The 13,785-nt window shown below is 48.0% G+C and overlaps 1 protein-coding gene across 1 annotated transcript in view; it reads left to right on the plus strand.

Annotated features, from left to right (window-relative positions):
• The window catches only part of C1H12orf4 (chromosome 1 C12orf4 homolog), a 74,837-nt gene that overhangs the window by 28,867 nt on the left and 32,185 nt on the right, over window positions 1-13,785 (plus strand). Inside the window, exons 7-9 of the mRNA XM_040439241.1 lie at window positions 6,486-6,592; window positions 6,688-6,885; window positions 8,836-8,964. Of these exons, the coding sequence (XP_040295175.1) occupies window positions 6,486-6,592; window positions 6,688-6,885; window positions 8,836-8,964 (434 nt within the window). The remainder of the gene's footprint in view (window positions 1-6,485; window positions 6,593-6,687; window positions 6,886-8,835; window positions 8,965-13,785) is intronic.

The raw sequence follows: 13,785 nt of genomic DNA on the forward strand, positions 1-13,785 counted from the left end.
GGGCTTCGGCCCTTCAGGGGTGCAGGGCAGCTGAGTGCATACCTTTGCATCTTCTGACACTTCTCTGGGGCGTAGAGTTTTGCAGAAAGTGCTCCTCGGATTGGCAGGATGGCTTCTTCGTTTATGACCCACCCTGGGGACTGCTCTGGAACGTCCCAAGGTCAAGCCTGTGTCCCCCAATGATACGGATGAGAAAACTAGATTTTTGTACTTACCGTAAAATCTGTTTCTCTTCCGTTCATTGGGGGACCCAGCTCCCACCCTGTATGTACATTACTGGTTCTCCTAGATGGGTCCTTTTGGTTCCTGAGGATGGCCCATCTCCGGTTTTCTTCCTTTTTATTATTGGCTGTTTGCGTCTCCTGACTGCTCCTACTTCTTTTATACAAACTGATTAGCTCAGTGTCTGCAGGAGGGATATAGCTGAGAGGAGCTAACACTTTTTTTGCTTAGTGTACGCCTCCTAGTGGCAATAGCTATACCCAAGTTCAAGACTGTATCCCCCAATGAACAGAAGAGAAACATATTTTACGGTAAGTACAAAAATCTAGTTATTTCCACTATTGGATCAGGAATGATAGCAGGTGAAAGTGAAGGCAGGTTTCTCCCGACCCGAATTCTAACAGCTGTATCTCCTGATGTAGTGAAGCTAATACTGTGATCTTGTTCTAATCTTGTCAGCATTCAAACAAGACAAGAACCATGTTTATACCATACCTGCTCCCAATCCAGAGATATGGGTGGTTAAAGGGGTTGTCTTACTTCAGCAAATAGCATTTATTATGGAGAGGAAGTTAATACAAGGCACTTACTAATCTATTGTCACTGTCCATATTGCCTCCTTTGCTGGATTTATTTTTCCATCACATTATATACTGCTAATTTCCATGGTTACAGACCACCCTGCAATCCATCAGTGGTGGTCGTGCTTGCACATTATAGGAAAAAAAACACCAGCCTATGTGAGCTCCCATAGTCCCGGCCACCAAATAGGCCGGAACTTTTTCCTACAGTGTGCATGCATGATCACTGCTGATGGATTCCAGGGTGGTCTGTAACCATGTAAACGAGCAGTGTATAATGTGATAGAAAAATGAATCCAGCCAGCAAAGGAAGCGATATGGATAATCACAATACATTAGTAAGTGGCTTGTATTAACTTCCTCTACATAATAAATGCTATTTGCTGAAGTGAGACAACCCCTTTAAAGCAGCCCTCCCCTTTATCTGTTTGTGACCTAAGCCAGCTGGAGAGGGGTTAATCCTATCCTACCGTGAGAGCTTTTCCTCATATCCTAGGAACTTATAGGGTGGCTTTTTATTCTTTTTTCTCATCCGTATCATTGGGGACACAGGCTTGACCATGGGTATAGCTGTTGCCGCTAGGAGGCGGACACTAAGCACAAAAAAAGTGTAAGCTCCTCCCCTTCAGCTATACCCTTCCTACAGGATGACAGGCCGAACTGGATGGACAAATGTCTTTTTTCGGCCTTATGTACTATGTTACTAAGCTAAATCAGTTTTAGCTTAGTGTCTGTAGGAGGCAAACCTCCCTGCGTTGCAGGTCTGCTGATTATTTAGCTCTTTTTTGTTTTTGTTTTTTTCCTTTTTTTTCTAGCGGGAGTTTCGGGCAGTCCAGTAAAACTGCCTGCACTCCCATCCAGGAGACAAGAGACCAGGGCTCCTTCCTGTTCTCCCAAAGCAGACGGTTCCTTTGGTGCGTTATTTTGCCTGTGCGTTGAGTTGCGCAAAATTTCCATCCCCTCGGTCAGACTCCCTCTGCTCTGTGTGTGCTGCTCGGCCATCAAGTGGCTCGGCCCCCGGACCCGATGGTTCCTGCTGCACAGCATATGGTACAATCGGAATGGGTGCGTTCCCTGTCTAGGGTGGTACAGAATGTCTCCAATACCGACAAGGCCATTGTGGAAATATTAGGGCGTTTGTCGGCAAGGCAGTCCTCTGACCGGTCCGACTCTGGGGATCATGGGGCGCATGCCCATCGCGGCCGTCCCGCAAAATGGGCCAGAACATCCTCCCCCAAAAGGGTGTCTGTGTCTTCCGTTTCCTCGGCCTCTCCTCCTCCTGCTAGGGAGTCTCACTCCGACGTGTCTGATATCAGAGATAAGAAGCTGGAAGCGTTTGCAAAATCTGCCTTTGAGGCAGTAGGCACCCTCTACATGGGTGAACAAGGCTATGGGGGAGTGGGCAAGTAATTTACGTCAGGGTCTCGACTTGGGAGTCACCACGGGGGAACTTGCAGATATTGCCCTGCAGCTCTCTCATGCCAGTGTGTATATTTGTGAAGCATCTTTGGACGCGGCTAGGCTTTTGGCTCGTTCGTCAGCCCTGTTGGTGGCGATTCGCCGTACCCTATGGCTCTCCTGCTGGGCAGCAGTTAATGCTTCAAAGCGGACCCTGACGGCCTTCGCTTTACCGGCAGCAGCCTGTTTGGTAAGCACCTGGGTGAGATAATTTTGAAAACTACGGGTGGTAAGAGCACGCATTTACCACAGAACAAGGGGCGGTCTAATAGGTCAAAAAAGAGGAAGCCTTTTTTTCGCCCCTTTCAGAGTTTTTCCAGCCCCAAGAGGTCGTCCGATAAGTCGGCAGCGGAAGAAGCGCAAACCTTCCTTCAAGCCTCGCCCTTCCTGGCGTTCCCATCAACAGGGCTCCAAGTCCTTTAACCCCCAAAAGCTCCGCTGTATGACGGTCTGCTCCCAGCACCCTCCGTTCGGGTGGGCGGCAGGCTTCATTTGTTTCGCCATGTCTGGCTGGCTCACGTCTCAGATGCGTGGGTAGGGGAAGTCATTGCAGCTGGAATTCAAGTCCTCCCCTCCGTCCCGTTTTTTTCGGTTGTCACCTCTGACCTCTCCCACAGATTTCTTTTTTTCAGGCAATTTTCATGCTGCTGCGGCAGGGGGTGGTTGTTCCGGTTCCTGCGCAAGATCGTTTTAGGGGGTTTTACTACAATCTCTTTGTAATTCCCTAAAAAGAAGGGACGGTCCGTCCTGTTCTGGACTTCAAGGCACTCAACTTCTTCCTTCGCATCAGCAGTTTCTGGATGGAGTCCCTGAGGTCAGTCATTGCGTCCATAGAACCGGGGGAGTACCTGTCCTTGATAAACGTCAAGGATACGTATCTTCACGTGCCCATCAGAGATTTCTCCGGTTTGCAGTGGGTCCTTTTCACTTCCAGTTTGTAGCTCTCCTGTTCGGCCTGGCCACGGCTCCCAGGGTCTTTACGAAGATTCTGGCCCTGCTCCATGCCAGGGGGATGGTGGCGATCCCTTACTTGAACGATATCCTGGTGAAGGGTCCATCGTTCCGGGTGAGAGTGGGCAGCCTGAGCATAGTTCTGGACACCCTGGAACGCTTCGGATGGATCCTGAACAGGCAGAAATCTTGTCTTTATCCATCGCAGCGGTTGACTTATCTGGGCATGGTGCTCGACACATTGCAGGCCAAGGTGTTCTTGCCTCCGGAGAAGCTTTCTGGTCTCCGTCTTCAGATTCTCCCCTTGTTGTGGCCAGGTCCTGTTCCCATTCTCCGCTGCATGCGGGCTCTGGGTCACATGGTCTCTGCCTTCGAAGCAGTTCCCTATGCTCAGTTCCATACCAGAACGCTTCAGCGAGCCATTCCGTCCAGCTGGGACAGTTCCCCAGCCTCTCTGGATCGGCCCATGCGTCTCCCTGTTCCGGTCCACCGGTACCTCAGGTGGTGGTTGGTCTCTCCGATGTTGACGTCGGGCCGATCATTCCTCCCGTTCCATTGGAAGGTGTTAACAACGGACGCAAGCCTCAGGGGTTGGGGGGAGTGTTGGAGAATCTCTCTGTTCCAATGGTACGGTCACACGAGGATCGCTCCCTTCCAATCAATGTTCTGGAGTTGAGGGCGATTCGGCGCTCTCTGCAGCATTGGGCTGACCATCTCAGGGGTTGTCCGGTTTGGGGTTCAGTCCGACAACTCCACGGCGGTGGCGTACATCAATTACCAGGGCGGCACCCGGAGCCCATCAGTCATGGTGGAGACGGCGCTGATTCTCAGCTGGGCGGAAAAACATGTTCCGGCACTGTCGGCAGTTCACATACCCGGCGTCGACAACTGGATCGCCGACTTCCTCAGTCGGGAGCGTCTCGATCACAGGTCTTTCGAGCCATCTGCGAGAGGTGGGGTCGACCGGATGTGGATCTCATGGCCTCCCGCTTCTAGAACAAGGTCGAGGGCTTTGTCGCACGTTCCAAGGACCCCAGGGCCCTGGCATGCGATGCGCTGGTGATTCCATGGAGTCAGTTCACGTTTCCTTACGTGTTCCCACCACTTCCTCTCATTACGCGTCTCCTCCGGAAGATCAGGTCCGAAGGTCTGCCCATTATTCTCGTGGCCCCTGATTGGCCGCGCCGGGTGTGGCATGCGTCTCTAGTCACCCTTCTTGTCGACGAGCCCTAGCGTCTTCCTCTTCGGGAGGACCTCCTGTTGCAGGGGCTAATCTTCCACCCGAATTTAGGGTCTCTTCATTTAATTTAACGGCATGGCTGTTGAAGCCACCGTACTAAAGGCTGGCGGTTTCTCAGAGGCGGTGGTCCAGACCATGATTCGGGCCAGGAAGCAGTCATCTTCCCGGATCTACCACCGGACTTGGAAGTCCTACTTTAGTTGGTGCGAGCGGCATCAGCTGTCTCCCGTTCAGTTCTCAGACTTGGGGCTGGCTCTCAGCTCCATCAAAGGGCAAGTTTCAGCTCTCTCTATTCTTTTTCAGCGGAATATGGCTTCGCTTTCGGCGGTTCGGACTTTCCTGCAGGGGGTGGCGCATGCTGCTCCCACTTTCCATCCTCCATTGGATCCTTGGGATCTTAATCTAGTGCTCAACGCTCTTCAGTCTTCTCCGTTTGATCCCTTGAAGCAGGTGTCTCTTCGCTTCCTGTCCTACAAGGTGGCATTTTTGGTGGCTATTGCCTCTATCCGTAGGGTTTCAGAACTCGCGGCTTTGTCTTGTCAGTCACCTTTTCTAATCCTCCATCAGGATAAGGTAGTCTTTCATCCAGTTCAGGCCTTCCTTCCGAAGGTGGTTTTCGCATTTCATCTAAATGCAGAGATTATTCTCCATTCATTTTGTCCGGACCCGGCGCATCCTCTGGAGAGGTCGCTCCACATTCTGGATTTGGTACGGGCTGTTCGCGTCTATCTGTCACAGATGGCGTCTTTTCGGCAGACGAATTCCCTGTTTGTGATTCCAGAAGGGCCGAGACGAGGGCTGGCAGCGTTGAAGACTTTCATTTCCCGATGGATTTGTTTGGTTATTGTGGAAGTGTACCGGATTAAGGACTGGGCCCCACCCTTCCGGGTGACTGCTTATTCGGCTCGGGCAGTGGGGGCCTCTTGGGCAGTGCATCACGCGGCTTCGGTCCTTCAGGTATGCATGGCAGCGACCTGGTCGTCTTTGCACACGTTTTCTAAGTTTTACAGTGTGCACACCTTCGCGTCAGCTGACGCGTCTCTGGGCTGTAAAGTTTTGCAGACGGCGGTTCTCTAATTGATGGGAGGGTTGCTTGTTTTGCCCACCCTTGGGGACTGCTCTGTTACGTCCCATGGTTAAGCCTGTGTCCCCCAATGATACGGATGAGAAAACTAGATTTTTATACTTACCGTAAAATTTGTTTCTCTTCCGTTCATTGGGGGACACAGCTCCCACCCATTATTTTGTTTATGGGCCGTTTCGGGCCTGTGTGGTTCTGGGTTTGTACATACTTTGGTTTTCCTGTTTTGTCTTGCTCCTCCTACTGCTTTAGCACTAACTGATTTAGCTTAGTCCCTGTAGGAAGGGTATAGCTGAAGGGGAGGCGCTTACAGTTTTTTTGTGCTTAGTGTCCGCCTCCTAGCGGCAACAGCTATACCCATGGTCAAGCCTGTGTCCCCCAATGAACGGAAGAGAAACAGATTTTACGGTAAGTACAAAAATCTTTTATTTTTTTTTAATTCTTTTTTACTTACAAGCATGATTTCAATTACGGTAAATTTTTATTAATTCTAATTCATTTATATTAATTATACACCCTTGAAATGTTTTATTACATTGTGCTTTCTTGAAGGAGCTCAAATATATTTTTCTAATTTTCTATTGTCTAAACCTGGGGTGCATCTTATAGTCCGAAAAATATGGTTCTCACTTATTTTATTCCCCACTGCTGCAGCCATGACATAATTTTATTGGCTGCAGTGGTGATGTGCTTATATATACTGGACATCTCCGCAGGTATGGCATATGGCCCCTGAGGCCAGTGATTTTCTGTAGCTAAACAAACACAGCCGGGCCGGGAAGATCAGAGCTGCAGCACTGGAAGTGGCTGATGATGAGATAGGTGTGGCCCAACTAGGGTCTAAAACATGTGTGGCATTAAGGGGTTAATCCTTACACTGTGAGGCTGGAGTGACTTGTATATATGAAGTAACATTTTGTTCATCTCCATCTCACTACTTTTGCCTTCGTAGTGATGAAATTAAAGTGCAGCCAAATCGCTTCCAAGAATCTGCTGATTCAAGTCAACCTCTGTATGAGGAGCACAGGCAGATGGAGGAAAGCTTTACCATACACTTGGGTAAGAGGTTCCATGATTCCCTTATGACTCCACAACTGGGAGGAAGGTTACTGTTGGTCCTGCGGCAGTCACAGTTCTCTTCCCCTTCTCTCCAGGTGCCCAGTTAAAGACCATGCATAACCTGAGGCTGCTGAGGGCTGACATGCTGGACTTCTGCAGACACAAGCGCAGCCACCGCAGTGGAGTGAAGCTGCATAGACTACAGACCGCCCTCTCCTTGTATTCGACCTCCTTGTGCGGCCTGGTCCTCTTGGTGGACAACCGCATTAATTCATATAGTGGGATTAAAAGAGGTAAGCGACAGTAAACCTGCATATCCATCCTGATGTCTACTCTTTAAAGGGGCTGTCCCATGATCGGTACTTTACCCATCAACGTGATGTGTCTGATCGCTGGCACCCCCATTGATCACAAATACTGGGGTCCCATGTCCCCTTTTTTAAATGGAGTGGCAGTTGCTGACGAAAGGGATTGACAAACATCGCCGAGCACAGTGCCAGTCCCATAGACTTTGAATAGAGCAGCATCACACAAACGAGGGACTTAGATCTCTTCGTCTTGGGATCAGTGGGAGCTCCAGCAATTAAACACTTGTCGCCTTTCCTTTGCATAGGTGATGTGTCAATTATGGGACAACTCCTGTAACATCATTGTTTTTCTGACCTTTACAGGCCCAATATTCTGTGCTGACTAATTTCTTAATATCTCTTTTCACTGGGTAGAGCATACAGAGCTCCAAACCCCTTGTATAAAAAGTATGATGAACGCCTGGTTTCCTAAAGCTGCCACTAGAGGGAGCCTTGAAATGTAACTGAATACTGTTAGCTCTTGGGTAGTGAAGACTTTATTATTTAAAGGTTTTTTTTCAGAGATTTTGATACTGATGACTAGGGATGAGTGAATCGACTTCGGATGAAACATCCGAAGTCAATTCGTGTAAAACTTTGTTCCAATACTGTACCTGGGAACCAAACCAGTGTTCGGGAATAGTTTTTTTTTACAGTACAAATAAATTTATGAAGTTATTACGAGACTTCGCAAAGTAATAACTTGTGCTCATCGGAACCAAGTTTTATGTGAATCGACTTCGGATGTTTCATCCTAAGTCAATTCGCTCATCCCTACTGATGACCTATCCTCAGGATAGGTCATCAGTATCTGATTGGTGGGGGTCCGATACCTGGGACTCCCGCTGATCAGCTGTTTGAGAATGCATCAGTGCTTCTGTGAGCACAGCGGCCTTCTCGCAGCTCACCAAGCACATTGTATAGCGACTGTGCTTGGTATCGCGCACAGCCCCATTCACTTCAATGGGACTGAGCTGCACCTTGGCCATGTGACAGATGAGTAAGCCGCATCGCTACTTCGAGCAGTGAGGATAGGTCAGTCTCAAAATCTCAGAAAACCTCTTTAAAAATGACAGGTCAGACAACAGGCTCCCGAACTAATTAGTAACTACATGCAGTAGCAATTGTGGAGCATCTTTTCATATAACTTTATGTTGTTCCTTTTCTAAGTTATTGCTAAGGGTACTTTCACACTAGCGTTTTTCTTTTCCGGCACTGAGTTCCGTCCTAGGGGCTCTATACTGGAAAGGAACTGATCAGTTTTATTCCCATGCATTCTGAATGGAGAGAAATCCGTTCAGGATGCATCAGGACGTCTTCAGTTCAGTCACTGAACGGCGTTTTGGACGGAGGAAATACCGCAGCATGCTGCGGTATTCTCTCCCTCCAAAATTCCAGATCAGTTGCCGGAATTTGTGAGATGGATACGCATCCGGATGCGTCCACAAATGCTGTCCGTTTGCATGCAGATTGCCGGTGACGGAACTGCTTGCCGGATCACTCTGCCGCAAGTGTGAAAGTAGCCTTATAAAAGTTTATTAATTCTCCAACTGGGTGTTACCAGATGGGAGATGGGACAGTGTCAGACTGCAGCGACACCCACCTTCCCCAGTAACATCCAGTCCTGAAGTCATTAATAAACCTTTAGTAGCAATAAATAAGTAACGGAATAACATAGAATCCTAAGAATAAGCTCCAGAATTGTTGTTACATGCGGAATTCAAGTACCGGTAGTTGTTAAAACCGACATGTCAGGAGAGGTTGCTCCATATTTAACCTGGGGATTTGGAGCTTTGTACTAGAAAAATAGCTCCAACTTCTAGAAAAATGATGATTAAAGCATATTTTGCCAGCGTTCTAATGTGCACTAATTTTGCACTTTTGTCATCCCCCCAGATTTTGCCACCGTCTGCCAGGAGTGCACCGACTTCCATTTCCCACAGCTCCAGGAGCAGTTGGATGTGGTTCAGCAGGTGGTGCTATATGCCAGGGCACAGAGGAACCAAAAGGCAAAGCACCAACAAGGTCTGTGGGTTTCATATGGATAATACACAGCTGCCATTAGTGACATCATTTTGTCCACAGCATCTTAGCAATGTGCGCTGCTTGCTGTGCTTCCATATTATGTACTGTATTGCGGACTGCAGTGCACACAATTGGTTGGGATTTCCAGAGTATTAACTACTATTACATTAACGCATGGTCCCTGCCCCTAGCCCAGGCGGTGCATTCACACGACCGTACCGATGATGCCCGTGTTGCATCCGTTTTTTTGTTTTGTTACAATGCCTATTCTTGTCTGCTGAACAGACATACAGATGCTGTTTGCATCTTTTGCGGCCCAGTTGAAATGAATGGGTCTGCATCCGATCCTCAAAAAAATGTGGATCAGATGCGGAGCAAATATACGGTCATGTGAATTAGGCAAACCCTAAAGACTGGTGTCTGGGAGACATAGGTCAGACTGGATAGAGCCTTTAATCTGATCCTGTTGTTCTCCGCAGTGTTTCATCAGAAGAATTTGGCCGCCATTGATTTTCCCTGCCGAATTTAGGGCTGGTACTTACCCGGAATGATGGGGGTTCTAGCTGTCAGATCCTCACTCATCAGACGTTTGTAGCAGATTTACTGGCTGTAGTAGGAAAACTCCTGGGCCACATGGGATATGGTAGATGTGATAGAACATGGTCAATCAGTTGTACAGATTAGATATTAAACCCAAAGATGAGCAATGCCACATGTGTCTAGTCACCGCTTAGAATGACGTCACTTTAACAGGGCAGTCTTAGGTGACAACTATAAAGAGATTATGTGCTGTGATTGAAAAGGAGTGAGAATGGTGAACATGTACAAGGAGCTTTCTGATGGAACCTGCATATTCCCATTGTTGGTCACCACAGCAGTAGTTGATTGGCTGACATGTATAGACATAGGGGTCCCTTTTCAGTAAAATGTGACTGATGGGGACTGGCCTGAATGCCATCTATGCCATTACACGTTTCTGTATCGCCCTCCACACCCTATTACGCATCTGGAAGATATAGGCTACTTTCACATCTGCGACAGGGTGATCTGGACGCCAGTTCCAGCAGCGAATGCCGGGAATCGGCTGGACACGACCTGCAGCATGTCAGGCCAATCGTCAGCATGTTTGCCGGATCTCCAGCGGACCCCATTATAGTTAATGGGGGCTGACGGCCATTCCAGTTCCATACGGCAGAACCGGATCCAGAGAATTCCGCAGATGTGAAACTAGCCATAGACCTTAGCCATATTAGTAGTCGACATTGTGGGGAGATGTAGGAATCTGTCTGACAGAAACACTGTCTTTGTTGTCCATCGCACCCAATCACAGCGCAGCTGTCACTTTTCAAGACTACTGTGAGTAATGAAAGCCGCGCTGTGATTGGATGTCCAGGCGTAGAATGACCGTTTTCTTTCCATTTCATAAATCTGCCTTATGAGTCATTGCTAGTGTCAACCTATGAAACTGTCTAGAAGAAAACTTTCTTTGTTGCCCATAGCAGCCAATAGCAGCACATAAAAGCCGTGTAGGGATTAGTTGCTATTGGCAACAAAGAAAGTTTATTTGGGGCCTGACAACCCCCAGATAGTGAAGATGAGTGGCACCTGGGGTGTATCATTCATATTGGGATATCATTTGAAGAGGTAGTCCCATTAAGACAGCATATCCCCTGTCCACAGGGGTCGGAACCCCGCCAGTCATGAGAACAGGGGCCTCGTTTCAGTGGAGCTGCGGTCATGGGCGCACGTTATGGAGCTGCCGGAGACGACCAAGTGCTTGGACTCGGTTATCTCCAGTAGTTGAATGGAGCGGCGGCCCATGCATGCCTGCCGCGTTTTAGGTGCGGGCCCTAGCAGTCAGATCCCTGCCAATCTTCTCCTCTATCCTGTGAGTGATAGGACAACCCCTTTAACCAATTTAAAATACTTGTGTCATGAACATAGGTCCGGGACCCGGCCTCCTCCAAGGGTCTGGACCTAGGGCTATTTGTTCCTTTAAGCCAGAAGGGTTGTAAACAGCTTAAACCCGTGACGTGACTATATATCAGCACATAACGAAATGAACACACGTCTATATTTATCCGTGGCTGTATTTGGCGTGTCATCTGCTCTCTGCTGCTCTATAAATTGAAATGCTGCTAGGACACTCCTAAATAGAGCCAGCGGCTTTCACTAAGTAGTGTCAAGGAAGAAAAAAATGGCCGGCATGACGATTTCAACAATTTGGCACTAATTCCCAGCTCCAAAGTAAGAGGAACTTACAGGACCCATATAATCCTTTTTGATCTGCAGTGGAGACCTTGTTCAGATCTTGCTGCAGAGAGGTTTCTAACCTCAGCTGTATTAAAGGACTATTCCAGGAGGATCCCATACATTGCCGACATACTTAGATTTTCTGGAGAAAGAAAAAAATTGTCATATAATTCCCTTTATAGGTGCTATTGCACTGCTCATCCTGAGCCTCCTGGTTCTCCCATATATTACAAAGTCTACTATGACATTTACACAGGTAGAGAAATAAAAAGTAGGGCGTTGTCTATGAGGGTATGAACTCTGCATACCAGTGCAGACTAAGGGCTCATGCGCACGACCGCATCCTTTTTGCAATCCGCAAATTGCAGGTCCCGTCCGAGTGCATGCCGCCTTTTTTTTTTTTTCACGCTCCACTAGAAATGTCCTGTCCTTGCGGATGCGGACAGCCAAAAATGCAGATCTGATGCAGACGAAACATACAGTCGTGTGTATGAGGCCTAATACACCAGGGTCTGGGGAAAGCTGGATGGCACCTATAGCTATTGTAATGGCTGCCATTAACCTCTGTGAGGGCAAGATGATTTAGAAACAGCTAGCAGCCAAACAGTGATCTTCCTCGTATACGCCAAGATGAGCAGGCATGTTGGTTCATTAGCGGATAAGCTAGTTGGCACAGGATACATCAGACGGCTTGTCTCCCGTCCGATGCCGACTTGGACAGGACAAATCTAGAGTTGGGCTGTCCACCATATACATAAGATTGTCGGTCATACAAGATCTAGGTGGGCAGATATCTCACCCACACTAAAGATCAGTAACGTATATGACCCACTTAGTATGTCGGCATACCAGCCTGCTTGCCATAATGAAGGTTTCCAGCATGTTCTAATTCAGCACAAAGACCCCCCTAGTGTACCTACATAGTAACTCTTCAATCAAATGATACCCCTGTTACCACTTTCTTTAATTCAATGGGGTACTGTGGATGAAGGGGCATTATGGCACATAGGAAGACAGGGGCACTGTGAGTTGTCAATGTTAGGTCAGCAGTGTGGCTTCTGCTCTTTTGGGGCCTTTATGCATGTAATGGGGGAGGAAGTTGGACCTAACTTTGATCTCATCATGGGTGGTGGGTGGTATGGACACTTTAGAAGTGGTAACTATGTCCCCTCTACACATGCCGGTTCTCGCCCAGTTGGTGTGTTGGGCCCGCATAGGCTGTAGGTTCTATAGCTCTGGAGGCAAGACCCCTTACCCTGCTCACGCCTGTGCCTACCGAGAGGGTCACTTGACTTGGCACATTTGACAGTCATTGTTTGTGGTCTCTCCTAATTTGCCTCCATTTAACCTTTGCTGTGGGTATTCACAGGCTCTTTACGGCATGCAAGGAACCTCTGGTGTCGTATGACTCACAAAAATATGACTACAAAAAATTCTGTTCATCCTAATCCCCAAAGCCGGGGCTGTTTCTCTAATTATCCCGCTGTCGTACTAAGGTCACATAAATACACTGCTAAATTACTGCCTAAAGGAGCCAAAACATACGCCAGGGCTCAGGTTTCATTACTTCCAAAATGGACCATTCACCGTGTTCTTAAGTGTCTCCATTTTTCTTAATTACCCTGATATCAGGCTCGTCAGTCTTAAATCGGCAAATGGTGGAACAGGTGGGATCGGCAGCGGGCTCTTTTAACAGCCACTCTTTTATAAATGATAACTTGTTGCCGCCTCTTATGTGAGTGGCCATTTTCTTGGGATAGTCATAGACCGGTAAATATTCCACATGGACATATGGCCCGGGAGGTTGAAGCTGGCTACACACAATAGATGTATAGTGGTCAAACCCACCAGTTTCATCAAGATAGGCTGACTATCTAACGTGTGTCGCATAATAGCAGATCTTGCGAGAGATAAGGATCGAACTGTTAGATTTCAACATGCCCAACCCTTGGGTTGATAGGGTTCTGTCAGAAGTGTCTTGCCACGTCTTTGTTCCTTCTCCTCATTCAGAACACATGCATGTGTACGGGGTCGTGGAGTGGGATACAACTGTTGGTCCACAGATTTCCTATGTTTGTGGTCAGCCTAGGATTGATTTCCACCCAGACTTCCAGAACTGCTTTATTGGAGAAAAAGCAATACTATCGGTCTGAAGTAAAACCTCAATAACCAGCTATTGCTACTTTTCTGCACTCCATCAGTCATTGACTAGTGGGACTCGCTGTGCAGGATCTTGTCTTCATAGCCATGGAGTTGAATTACTAAAAAAAAATACCACCTCTAGAGGGAGTTGAGGAGCCTACTGCACACTGTTTATGCAGTGAACTCAATAATAAGACAGTCAGCACCCCCTAGCAGTGGCGTGCCTAGGGTGTTTGGCACCCGGGACGGGTCCTTTCTCTGGCACCCCCACCCCCCAATACTTGACCACATACCTCTTGCATCCAGGGACATCTCCTGGCATGTAGACCTTCTTTTTCCTCTTCTCCTCCGTTAGACCGCCATGAGAAATTCTTTCAGCCGCATCTCGTCTCTTCAGAGTTTGTAACACAGACGCGTTAGATTTCT

This window comes from Bufo bufo, chromosome 1 (assembly GCF_905171765.1).
Source record: "Bufo bufo chromosome 1, aBufBuf1.1, whole genome shotgun sequence".
Classification (NCBI taxonomy): domain Eukaryota; kingdom Metazoa; phylum Chordata; class Amphibia; order Anura; family Bufonidae; genus Bufo; species Bufo bufo.